General features: G+C 43.4%; 1 protein-coding gene across 3 annotated transcripts in view; it reads left to right on the plus strand.

Annotated features, from left to right (window-relative positions):
• Positions 1–12,341, plus strand: part of HIPK2 (homeodomain interacting protein kinase 2) — a 140,632-nt gene extending 128,291 nt beyond the window's left edge. For all 3 annotated transcript variants that reach the window (XM_050324618.1, XM_050324620.1, XM_050324619.1), the window contains exon 15: positions 1,238–12,341. In XM_050324618.1, coding sequence (XP_050180575.1) covers positions 1,238–1,705 — 468 coding nt within the window. In that variant the 3' untranslated portion in view covers positions 1,706–12,341. The remainder of the gene's footprint in view (positions 1–1,237) is intronic.
• The last annotated feature ends 668 nt before the right edge of the window (positions 12,342–13,009 follow it).

The raw sequence follows: 13,009 nt of genomic DNA on the forward strand, positions 1-13,009 counted from the left end.
ATGACCTAGGAGTTTGATCCATCCTGTGATAAACCTGAGCTGAGATCTGGGCAAATCCCATTTCTTGGAAACATGCAGTTCTCAAAATCTTTCGTAGTCTGTGATTAGACGGGAGCTTCAGTAAATAATTGCCTTTTCACGTCCTGCACCTGGGGCCTCTCTCGTCCCTGAGGTGAGGTAACAAGATGTACTTGTTGCTTGTTCTCTACTCTCCAAGAGTGGAGAAGTTACAGCACAATTACCAGTGTTTCAAGAGGAGAAAGTCCTGAAAAGGAGAGTTCAGAGGATGGTGATGGTTTGCATCCACAGGTGGATGAACAGAGCTGTTTTTTAAAAAGAAAAATAATTTGATGGAGAAGAATGTCCCCTCGCCCTCAAAATGCAGATGAAATTTTAAAATGGGAACAAATTTTAAATAAAAGTGCATGAAAATTGAGGAATTGGGTGAGATGCTGTTTGCAAGAGCTGGAAAATAGCATGGGGCATTTTCCTTCTTGCCTTCTAATTCCTACTTTATGAGTAATTTAATACTCTGACTACAAATGACAGGGAAAACTCCTTACATTATTGTGCAGTGCAAGAAAACAACCTAGAAAATCCCTGGAGAAAAAGTGCATTGCTCCTGTCCCACTGCAAGAAGTTTCCTGTGCCCAAGTAATTATAGCAGATTGCGTGAGGGCACCAGACACCTGCAGGATCTGATCAAACCAAGGGTTATATTTTAAAAAACTAACGTGGTTATTTTTACTAACCAAGGAAATTGTAAACTGCAAACACCCAAACTGAGCAAAAATAAAATGCCTTTTCCAGGCATAGTTAGGCAATATCTGCACAGCACATTTTGTCAGCAGAGAGTTCACTAACAACAAACAGGTTTTGTGTGAGCAAGCGGACTTGTGGAAGATGTTCCTGGGAGCTGGGCATCCAAGGCTGTGTCTTTGTGATAGCTGTGCCAGCAGCTTGTGGCTCAAACTGAGGGACTTGTTGGCCTTTTGGGGGCCGTTTTGGTCAATGTAAGAAACTACAGGGATGGTGAATGAAACCTAGGCTTGCGAGGGACTTAGTGCTGTCACCCGTTTCCAAGGGAAGACTGGTGGTGCTGAGGGTGTGAGGAGGAGCACCGGAGACTTCCCTGAGGCTGTCCTGGTGTTGCAGGGAGGTTCCCAGGCACTACTGAGGAGGTGAAGAGCCATCTCTTGTGTTGTAACTGCTTATCACTGTTGCTGTCTTTATCCAGGCCCAGCAGCACATCACGACCGACCGCACAGGGAGTCACCGGAGACAGCAAGCCTACATCACTCCAACGATAGCTCAGGCCCCGTACTCTTTCCCGCACAATAGTCCCAGCCATGGTACAGTTCATCCCCACTTGGCCGCGGCGGCCGCTGCTCACCTGCCCACCCAGCCCCACCTCTACACATACACCGCCCCCGCCGCCCTGGGCTCCACGGGCACCGTCGCGCACCTGGTGGCCTCCCAAGGGTCTGCACGGCACGCGGTGCAACACACCACCTACCCCACCAGCATCGTCCACCAGGTCCCTGTCAGCATGGGCCCACGCGTCCTGCCCTCACCCACCATCCACCCGAGCCAGTACCAGGCTCAGTTTGCCCACCAGACCTATATCAGTGCTTCTCCAGCCTCCACAGTCTACACTGGATACCCACTGAGCCCCACCAAGGTGAACCAGTACCCTTACATCTAAACACTGGAATAAAAGAGCGAGAGACGCACCCATCCCGGGGGGAGTGAGGCAGCCGCTTTTGTATTGAAGAACATGAGAAACTTAACAATGCAATGGGAGGCTCACGTGAAACTTGAACGAAGGAGACTTTAAGGAAGAAAAGGAAAAGAGGAAAGAAGGGGGAGAACCAATTCTGCAATTTTTATTTAAAAAATTAAAAAAAAAAGAAAATGGAAAAAAAAAGAACAGAAAAAAAAATAAACCACAAAAACCAACCATTCTGCACCAAACTAGAGAGAAAGAGAGAAGCAGAAGGACCCTCCAGCGGGTCCTGTCTTTTGAAGAACTTCAGCAACAGACTTTTAAAGGTTATTTTCATCCAATAGTGAGCTACATTTAGAAATTTGTTGTCCAAAACACCTAAAATGAAATCCATTGGGTTTTTAATCCTATAAGTATATGAATTAGGGATTTATCCAGCTTTTCAAAGGGTTTATACCCCATCTTTGCAGTGGTTTTCATATCCCAAAGTATACACAGGTTTTGGGGGATTTTTAATGGAAAAAGAAAGTGGGTAAGGGAGGCTGAGGTAGGAGGATAAAACGTTGTCCCAGTGCTCTAAATTTGGACCTAACACTGCTACGTTTACACCCATCTGGGCAAATCAGGCCATGGAGCACTGGTTCAGAGCAGAAGCAATGGGGGTGTTTCTCCCTTTTCTTGAACACACTGGATAAATCCCTGAGAAATGCTGTTCCTAAACAAGATCTCTAATAATGTATATTGGATTTCAGTTGTAGGTTTTTGTTTTGTTTGGGGTTTTGTTTTTTGGTTGTTTTTTTTTTAGAAATGTTCCTTTTTAATCCCTAGCTGTTTTAGTATAGGAGGAGACATTTTAGCTACCCCCCAGCCCCGGTAGAATGTAGCACTATACAGGTCATACCCCTTTTTACTCTTTTGTGTTCAACTTCAACGATACCAATAGACTATTCCTCAATGTGATTGCACAAAGAAAAGTGATATAACATAGGCATGTAACAAATGTGATTGTCCAGGTGTGTGTGTGTGGGTGTGTGTGTGTGCGTGCAGATGCTGCCTTCTCTCTGTGGTGTGTTCCTCGGCACAGCCATTACAACTGTCACAGTCTTAGTTTTACATCATTCCCTCGTAGTGCCTTACCGAACTACAGATGCGGTTTAAGGGTTTACTTCCACTGGTACTCCTAGAAACTGACTGAGGCTAGTCGGAATTTACTCTCAGCTCTTTCTCTTCTTTTTTTTTTTTTTTTTTTTTTTTTTTCTTTTTTTTTTTTTTTAGGTTGTTATTGCCGATTTTCTCCTTCTGCTGGTGGTGTTGGGTTTTTAACCCACGTTGTCAATCTCAGCTCACTCGGCGAGGTGTTGGGGAGGCTCGTTGGGGTCAGAAGTGTTTTGTCAAGCACTGGATGGGCTGGAAGTTACCGGGTCAGTTGTGAGACCCAGGGTGACTCCCAGAGGGTCTGGGGACTTGTTTCTGGACTGGTCTGTTTCCGTCCTGTTGTAATAGCAGGTTTCCTCCCCGGAAACTGAATTCTCATTCTGCTGTTTGACGATGTTCTTGATGGAGTGGGAGGACAGCGTCCGCCCTCATCATCGGGTTGTCCTGGTTGTGTGTCTGAAATGGGAACAAACATTTAGCCCTTGAAAGGGGGAAACACTAGTTGTTGCCAACATCTCTCACTGTGTCTGTTGATGAGAAGGGGTTAGGAGAGGGATGGAGTCCCAGAGCAAGCATGAGAAAATCCAGTTGAGAGAGTCAATCTCAGGTTTCTTAAGTGAAAAGAGTGTTTTAATACATCAAGCCTTACCCACTCTAACAGAGCTGTGACACTGCGTGCCTCCCCTCCTCTCTTCTCACCTACACCTTGAAAAACTGCCTGCAGTGGCAGAGTGACCCTGGAACTGGAGAGCATGGTGGTGCTGCAGTCCTCCACACGAAGGAATGCTACATGGTCGTCTTGTTTTCCAACAGTTTCCAAAGAGAGCCTTTCCTGTAGTTGGTTTGGTTCAGAGGGGAGTTTCCCTGGTGCATCAGTACTTGGAAATGTCTCTAGAGTACCCATGCCTGTGGGTGTCCGAAGGAGGAAGGAGAGAAAGGAATCTGGTACAACATTTCCATGAAAGCTGAAGTCTGTGTGGCTACTCAGTTCTACTCTACATTTCCCTGTAACTAGAGTATGAAGTAGTCAAGTATTTTGCAAGATGCTGGAAAATAGGAGGTTCATTGGCAGGGTGGTAAGGGATGGTTTCCCTGAGTGGAAGTGATGAAGAAGGCTCTCTCAGGTTGGAAAAGCTGACGGAAAGGCAAGCACAAATATATTGGCTTGTGGTAGGTGCTTGGCTGGCCTGGAAGAAGGGATCCCACTATGCACAGGCTGTTCAACAAAGCTGTTGTCTTCTGGCAAACCACCAAATAACCTCCCTGGTTGCCAGCTCTGGTTCCTGGGCTACCATTGCACAGTTTTCTTTTCCTGCCTATCCTTCATTCCAGCTCAATATACTGTAGATGAGGATGCAGTCTCCCAGCAGCCTATGCACCTTACCCCCTCTTCCATTGGAAAGACAACATGTCCCCTTTCACTTGAGGCAGGAAAATAAAGCCCTGCTCTCTCTCTCTTGCATTCCTCTTCTCTCCCACCAGTTTGGGAGCAAGAGCATCATGCTGCTTATGTCATGAAAAGGAAAGATAATGTTATTTTATTTTATGGTTGTTATGATTATGATTATTATTTTATTATTATTGTATTTTACTCTGGGTTTTAATTGCACACGCATTCCTTAAACTTTATAGGGTTTTTTTTCTCTTAGTATTGTTGTTACTGTTCTTAATTTTATTTCTCTTCATCAGTGGCATTGGAAGGGTTGCTGTGATTGTGAGAACTGCAGGAGAGAGGAGAAATTAAATTATTCCAAGGATGAAAACACTGCCACTAACCTGGGGGGTGTGAGGCCACTCAGTGAGAGTAGTTACAGCCTTGAGGAACAGGAATTATCCTCTGGGTCACATCTGCATTTAAGAATAAGTCCAGAAACGTTCATTAAGAGGCCAAAACCCAACAGCAGCTAACATAATGATTGGTCAGGAGAGCTGGATGAAAGGCAGGTAAGGACCTTAGCGCCCCACGATCCAGCTCACCATCAATCAGTTTGATAGGACATTATATAAGATTAAGACTTATTTGTGCTCCAGGCCACGATCACTGGGCCCTGTCAATGAGTCCAAGGCCACACTACAGGTTAAGGGTTTGGTTTTCCTAAAGGAGAAAGTAGGTAGGTGGCTCTCCAGAAACAGGGGTGTTGAAGGAGCCACGGCAGCCGCATGTGCGGCTCAGTCCCATCACTGGATAAAGCACACTGGCGCACATGGCTGGCATCAGCTGGGTAAAGCATGGCTGCAGATAGTGCAGTGTTCCTCCCCTGCTCTTCTGCTCTTACTGAAGGCTAGTTAGATGTCCGCAGGGCCAGGATGCTTGGTTTGATTTTTTTTTTTTTTTTTTTTTGGGTCATTGTTTGTTCCTGATGTAGATTTTCCCTTCTTTTATAATTATTTGTTGTGGAATTTTGTTAAGCTGTTCTGGTTGTTACAGTTTAGACATTTATGGTTTCGTTTGCATTACCTGCTCTGTTAGAATAGGGGGAAGCAGTGACTGAATTTAAATTCCATTAAAAAATTAGAGGACTTCAGCAGAGACTGAAAGTTAATCATGTGCTTGAGTGCTTTACTAAAGAACTGACTTAAACCCTTCAAGTTAAATAGTTGTTTATGTGCTCCTCTAGCCTAGGGCCAGCGAAATCACAGTAATGTTTTACTTTGTACTAATTGCATTTTCCCTGTGTTCCCATCTGACCTGCTCTCCCACGTGGGCTCAGCCCTGATTTTGGATGGCTTTTGGCAGTGGAGCTGTTACAACAGCACAGGATGGCTGTGAGAAGGGGTGCAGTGCCTATCGAAGGAGCCACTTTTCACGTTGTCCATCCTGGAGTTGCTGGTCTGCCAGCTGTAGGTGGTCAGGTGATCGTGGTAATGGGATGCTGATTGCAAGAGATGCACAGCAGAACCATCAAGTTGCGTTGATGGTGAAACACTGTGTGAGAGCTGTTTTCTGGCGGGTATGAGGGAGCTGAGCAACACCTCCTCCCTCACACCTGTACAAAGGCATTGTGTGGAAAAAGGTGTGGTTAGTCACAGGGGAAACAGTCATTTCAGCAGAGGAAGCAAAAGCTTTGCATGCTGTCGGTACCGCACACATAACAGCCAGCTTGTTTTGTTTGCAGAATCCTTTGGAGAGGAAATGGGATTGGCGTGGTTTGGTTCAGTCGGTGTTCCTTCTGTGCATGGGGTAAATGGCATGGAAACTTGAGGGGGGAGGCGAATGTTTAGATGCTGGAAGTTTTATGGGTGGCTTATGGCTGGCACAGTGAAAGAGTGGTCCTTTTCCCCATTATCTTGTATTGCATTCTTCTTGTGCAGAAAGCACTGACGTTGCCTCTCCTCAGAGGTGGATGTTCAATTTCCTGCTGTGAAGCCAGAATGCAACAGGGAGGGAGAGAACTGCCAACATGAGCAGATTGGATAACCCAAATGGAAGCACTTCTCACTGTAGATTGGGTCAAATCTAGTCATTTGAGAGAGCCAATGCAATTGCATCTTCCTCGGCAGAGTTTTACCTGCTTGTACCCAACAAATTGGGCCTTGGCAGGTCTCTTACTCTCTCTCTTTCTCTAGTAGTTTTGTCATAATATGTAAAACATTCCAAGAAAGGGACACTTCTGACTGTGACAATTTTCCTTTTTTTATACTTTCAAGGAATTGTGTCTTTTTAGCTTGGTTTGAAAGCAATTCCATTAGCAAATCTGAAGGGCAATAAACCTGTTTTTTTTCTTTAACCAAAGATACTTTTTTTTTAAGAAAGAGAGAAAGAGGCCCACCTACTTCAGAAATTAAATGAAACCACGAGTCATGAGCACCAGGCAATGAGGATACACAGTGGAACTCCATTTTCTGATCCCTTTTTTTTCTTTGTCTCTCTCTCTCAAGTTTCTGCCATGGTTTTGAGTACTAGCTTGATGAGCAGAGAAATTCACACTAAATATTGCTGCTATCCTAAACTGTAGGGGATGTCGAAAGTGTTTTTCTTCTCTCGTTACTGTTCGCATTGATTTAAGTGTTGTAGTGGTGACAATGCAGTGTGGAAGTGGTGAGCTGTGTAGTGGGGATAAGCTTCTGGATGCTCTGCATGCTTCTGTAGCGTCTCCTTCTCTGGATTTAGGATGCTGGGTTTGTTCTGTGGGTTGGACCCCAAACAGTGGTGCCATGGTCAGGACAGGCACAGCTGGGCAAGGATGTTGGACTTAACGCTCATGTTCTTCCATGGCTTGGCAATCAGCCCATTAGAGAACTGCAGTGCTATTTGTGGGCCAAATGCTAGATACCTGTATGCAAGGTGTGCAGGGGATAGGCAATGCAGAAGAGAAAAATGTGGGAAGGAAATGGTTTCCCCCTTCCTGTTGACACAGCTGTCCCTGCTGTGGTCCCGTGTGCTGTGGGAGCCTCAAAGCAGTTAATCTGTGGTCCTGGGCACCATCTATATCACCCCCCTCAGTGCTCCTCTGAGAAGGGCCTGTGTCTGAAGTTCAGGAGTCCCCATCTTACTTCTTGAAGCTCACTTATGTGCCTACAAATCATTTTGCTCTCTCCACACTTAGGGAGGAGAAGATGAGTCTGTGTTGCTGAGGTTCTCCTGCTGCCATACTCCAACAAAGCTGCCTCTGATGATCGTGAGAATTCCACCATGGGCTGCAGAGTGAGGTTTTTTACACCATTTTTACACCATTTTACAGCAGTGCTCGAAAAGATGGTGACAGTCCTATTGTCAAAGGCTGTGTGTAGGCTCCTTGCTGGAGTACTGCATTGGATGAGAGGCACTGGGCTTTCCAGGCTGGTCTCCATCCCTGTGGTCCATCCTTCCCACCCCCCGGGAACACTGTGTGTGTTGCTGTGATGCCACCACGCTCACACCCACCCCGGGCACGCAGCGAGACCCACTGCAGGGGCAGCCCCTGGAAGTAAGCCTGGGCAGTGTGCAGGGGAGCACTGCCAACCCAGGGCTCTGTGCTGAAGGTGTCTTGTTCCCTTGGGGCAAACATAATCACTGGGAATGACCCCAGAGGCAGTAGTTAGTTAGTTACATGTGAGGAGCTGCTGATGCAGGTGGAGGTGTGAGAACCCGTCTGGAGGTAAACTGAGGTGAGCTCTGCGTGTGTCAAATGCTTTCAGTGGGAAAACGTGGGTTTAGAGCATTTGTGTGTGTGGAGAGTGAAATTTGAATGGTAGATTGGCTTGGTTCTTCAGAAGTCTTAGAAAGCATACTAGGAGGCTTTGCATTCGGCATTTGTGGTTTGAAACTCCTGTTTCTCATTTACGGGTTAGCTTTGTCCTTCCAGTTCTAGCAGTGCTGCTATAACAGACTATTCATGTGTGTTTGAAGATAAAGTTTTTGTTTTTAATCTCTTGCTTATCATAGTTAATCTAAGAAAGGCAATACTAAAGGTATATTTTTTTCCAAAAATGATATTTTTTACTGCACTGATAAATATTGTGACATCTCTGTTCTTAACTCTTTTGCTGTGAGGGGAACTGTGTGCAGATTCACACAAACCTTGTAAATACTTGTGTGTACTTCTGACAGCCAGGGATTATTTTTCCTTCCTTCTTTCCTTCCTTTCTCCCTTCCTCTCTCCCTCCTTTCTTCTCTTCTTCTGTTCCTTCCTTCCACCTTCCCTTCCTCTCTTCTTCCCTCCCTCTTTCATTTCCTTCCTCATTTTCTTCTTCCTTTTCTTTCTTTCTTTCTTTCATTCAAACAAGGTTTCCTCTTGAAACAGAAAGCAATGGGGCAACAATGCTCAAAAAAAAGCAAAGCTTATCCCACTTTCAGAACATAGCCAAGGAGTTTTTGCAGTGCTGGCATAGAGTTAATATTTAAGCCGATGTATTTTTATTTTTCTTTTATTTCTTTTTTTTTTTTTTTTTTTGGCAAACTGTTTGGAAAGGAATAAGACAGATTAGAAAAGCTTTGGTCTGGAATTCTGATCAGAAATGTTATCCATCTATTTTATGGCACCTCTGATTTTCCTTCTGTTTTCTTTTTCTTTTAAAAAAAGTAAAAAATAGAAAAAAAGGCTTGTTGCAGGCTTGCTCGCCTGAGCTCTAGGCTGGTCAGCAACTGTCCCAGGAGTGCCTCGTGCGCTGGGACCGCCGGCTCCTTTGGAAGCAAACCCACTGATCAGGATTCTGGATTCTGATTGCTTCAAAGGGTATCCCCTGGTACTGTGGGATACCTTTGTTTTTTTAAAAGAAGGATTTAAATACACTTACATTACACAAACTGTGACCTAATGGCAATAATTACCTCAAATGTGGGCATTCATCCTGGTTTTAGCCTTTTTGAAATCATGTAGCCAGCTTGAACTTTGATTCAAAGACTCTGAACTCCATAGGGGCGGAATAGCGATAAATGCCCACCCTGGTCATTGTTGCTTGAGTGAATTCTGAAGACAGTGAATCTTTAAAAAGGAAAAAAAAAATAAACCAAGGAATAGATTACTCTTTTATGTATTTTAATCAATTGTGATGTTAAAATGCACATGTAAGTATATATGTTTATAGCTACTGTAAAATGCTTTGGCCTTCTAGAAGATATTAATGAGTCACATTTTAAACCAATGTGAACTGAATAATAGACTGTGGCTACTTAACAGTTTTCTGGCTACATTTTATAGTTATTACAGTGTTTTATAGTTTACACTTAAACTGGTACTTTTTAAGGGAAATCTTGTGTTTATAAGTGTCACCTTCAAAAACTCAATACAGCTGCCTCTTTTTAATTTCACCCGTTAAAAATGGAAAAGTACAAGTGTGTTTTTAATATGTATATTCTGTTTTGAGATATAACATAGTGTTGGAAAGTCAGTCCAGAGATGAAGTAATCCACTGTATTCCAAAGTCTGATTGAAAAAACACTCCACCCACTTTGAATATTTAGTTCAACAGATAAGCTATTTGTTTGTTCTCTTGTTTTAATAATATGCTTTATCAGGCATCCCTGGTTTGAAGCAGGGATCACGACACGAAATTCACTGTTCTATGTAGGATCCTCATCTGGATGAAGATACCCGCATCAGGAGAATGAAGGATATTCAAAGGAAGGATTGTATTGTACTGTTGATAAATCATTAGCCAAACAATTAATTCCTGAGTTAGTGAATGCCTGTTTTATTTTTGGGGTGGGGTTAGGGATGTGTTTGTGAGAGTGTGTATGTGTGTCTGTGTGCGTGAGCCACTCAGAGGCAATGCTGTAATTTGGCTTTCATCTGTTCACCCCTTTCTTACAAATGATGCTTACCACCACAGAAATGTTTTAAACCAGTAAACAAAATACAAAGTTCACTGACCATCTCCTTGTCAACTCTGTTTTCTCAGCCCATGCCAGTTCCCGATAATGATGTTTCTCTGCTGCTGTTACCCTGTAATTTGCATTTTGATATATCACATTCCCCACTCCCTGGTCTCACTTAGCCTGTCTAGTTTCTTCTGTTGTGTTCTTTCACTTGGGTAAACAACGAACACGGTATAAATGTCTGCTGGGCAAAATGGTACTTTGAGGTCATGAAAGTAAAGGAACTGGCATTTAAAAATATGTATATGTGCTGCTCCCAGTACAATCAGCAGCGGTGGGGCCAGGCGAGTGCAACCCGCCTCCTCCTCCCGCAGCATCATTCCGGAGGCCGCGCCTGCCCCACTGTCCACATCCCCAAAGCGATAAGGTATCATACGGCAAGCCAGGATTGTCAGCAGCACTCGGGCCAGATGGAAAAAGCCCACCCTCCCTCACCATGCACCACCACCCAATCCACAGGCTTTGCTGCCCCCAGCTCCTGCCTGGCCTCCTGTTCTTTTGGGAAGGAGTCAGACTTGCAAATACCAGCACACTCAAATGAAGGAGCCAGAGAGTCTTGATGAATACTTTGGCTTGCAGCTTGTTAGGCAAGAAGGGTTTCCAACACTGGCAACGCACATCCCATAGGATCTGGATGGTTACATATAGCACCCCTGCCCTCACAAGGAAAAAAGCGCTTCTGAGCGCTCCCACCTCACGTGGTTACATACAACACTTCTGACTTTTATTTTCCCCCGTTATCCCTTATGTGTTTGATCTTTGTTTAATTTTCTTTTATATTTTTTGCTCTGTATTCTTTTAAATGAAACTTCCACAGATATTCCAGGGCACAACCATTTCAGGTGTAAAAAGGATCTACCCATCCCATGTTTCACCAACAAAGCAATCAAGGCATTTTGGGTACCAGATTCTACTTGGGCAGAACCAGAATGTAGCCTGTATATTTCATACCAAATCCAATTTCTGAAAGGAGAGGAAGTGTCATTAATAGCTTTAATAAAGGAGTGTGTGTGAGAGAGAGAGAGAGAGATAGAGAGGGAGCGAGAAAGAGAGAAGAAGGAGGGGCATCTTGGAAGGTGAAAAGTCTAGATTAAGGTAGTTAAAAATGAACCAATGGGTGAAACATTTTTTTTTTATATGAGCTGTAAAATCCTTTTAAAAACGGAAGGGGTGAAATGGAGGGAACATTTTATGCCTTTCGACTGCCCACAAGCCCAGCGTACTCTGGATGGAAAGTGGAAGTTAATATACACTGCACCAAAATTATTAAGGGGAAGGGGGGGCGGAGCTGTGAAATGCTATTGTAATCACAAGAGAAAAGATGCCCCTGCCCCAGCTCTGGATCTCAAGTGGTTCTTTCTCTACAGTATCATCTCAGCCCAGTAACCCCACGAAAGCCCTGAGCCGTTGTGTTCCTTCACTGTACGGTTTCTGTAATAAGAGTGTTAATCCATGTTAATCTTTGTGAAAATTATTGTGTGCAACAGTATTTTCTTGTGTACTGCTTTTTACCTATGTGAATTGTCCCTTTTCTGTTTTCTTTTTTTTTTCTTTCCTTCCTCTTTTTTCTTTTTCTTTTTTCTTTTAGTAATATGTCTTTCTTCTTTTAAAAGAAAAAACAAAAACAAACTGATGTGTTATAGACCTATATGTAACCTATTCCTTAGTCTCATATTATAGGTATGTTATAAGAATGGATATTTTACTTGGCTTTAGAATGTTTTACAAGAAAACTAATTCTTAACCAATCAAGTTCTTGCTACTAAAAAAAAAAAAATGCTTGTGTTTTTCATCATGACGTTGTGTGCTTCTAATTAATAATCATTTTCGTTGTAGAAAAATGGAGTGAATTTATATTAGTCTTGGAAACTAATAATAGCATTGTAAATTTATGAGATGATTTTAACAGAAAATACATTATAGAAGAATATAGTTATTTTAATTGTAATATTACTAACTGTAGGGTGAGAAAGGAGGTCCCGTTGTGGTGAACTATGTTATAGCTTGTTATTCACGGTTTCTTTTTGATCATTTTTTCGGTCTCTGAGGTGAAACGAGTTATTAATCAGAATTTGTCAACTCACATATGCATATTGTATATGTGTAGAAATGTAATCACACTTTGTCTTGGAATTACATTAAACTGTTTTAAGTCACTGCAAAGTTTGTGTGTCTGTATGTCTTCTCTCTAGTTTGGTCTGAACATTTGGTTAGTTTTCAGATCCTATTATTTAATCTCCTCAGTCTGTTGGAAAAACAGCACTAATGGTATCATTAATAATAAATAGTTTTCCCTTTGAGGTGACATGTTTAGATTTGTGAAATGTATCTTTTTCCCAGGGCAGAAGAGCATCTGCGTTCAGATGCTTTGCCAAAGCACGGAAGGCTGCTCAGAGCCACAGTGTGCAGAGCTCTGTCAATAGCTCTCTGCCACATCCCACAGTGCTGATTGGAGGGTGGATATCAGCTGCAAATATAGGGCTGGTTTTCCTTTTAGCCTGAGCCCTCATTTCATTTGCTCCCTTTCCTTTCTTTGCTAAGTCCCACCTGAGCTTTGAAAGGCGTAAGTAGACATTAAGATGCTGAAAACACCACCTGTTGGCAATTGCCATACCTGCCTTTTGGGCTGTGCCTGATTCTCACCGGGAGGGTCACTCAGGAGCAAGCTGGAGGCATCTGCAAAGGGTCCCCTATTATACCATAGCATCACCTTGGAGGAGGCCAGTGGCTCCTCAACAGCTCCTCTTAATGGAGGGAGAGTAAGACTGACCTGGATTTGTTGCTGACATTTCCCACCGTAGTGACTCATGCACAAGCTACTAGGTTTCCAG

Source organism: Myiozetetes cayanensis, unplaced genomic scaffold, assembly GCF_022539395.1.
Source record: "Myiozetetes cayanensis isolate MyiCay16 unplaced genomic scaffold, myiCay2020 scf3, whole genome shotgun sequence".
NCBI lineage: Eukaryota > Metazoa > Chordata > Aves > Passeriformes > Tyrannidae > Myiozetetes > Myiozetetes cayanensis.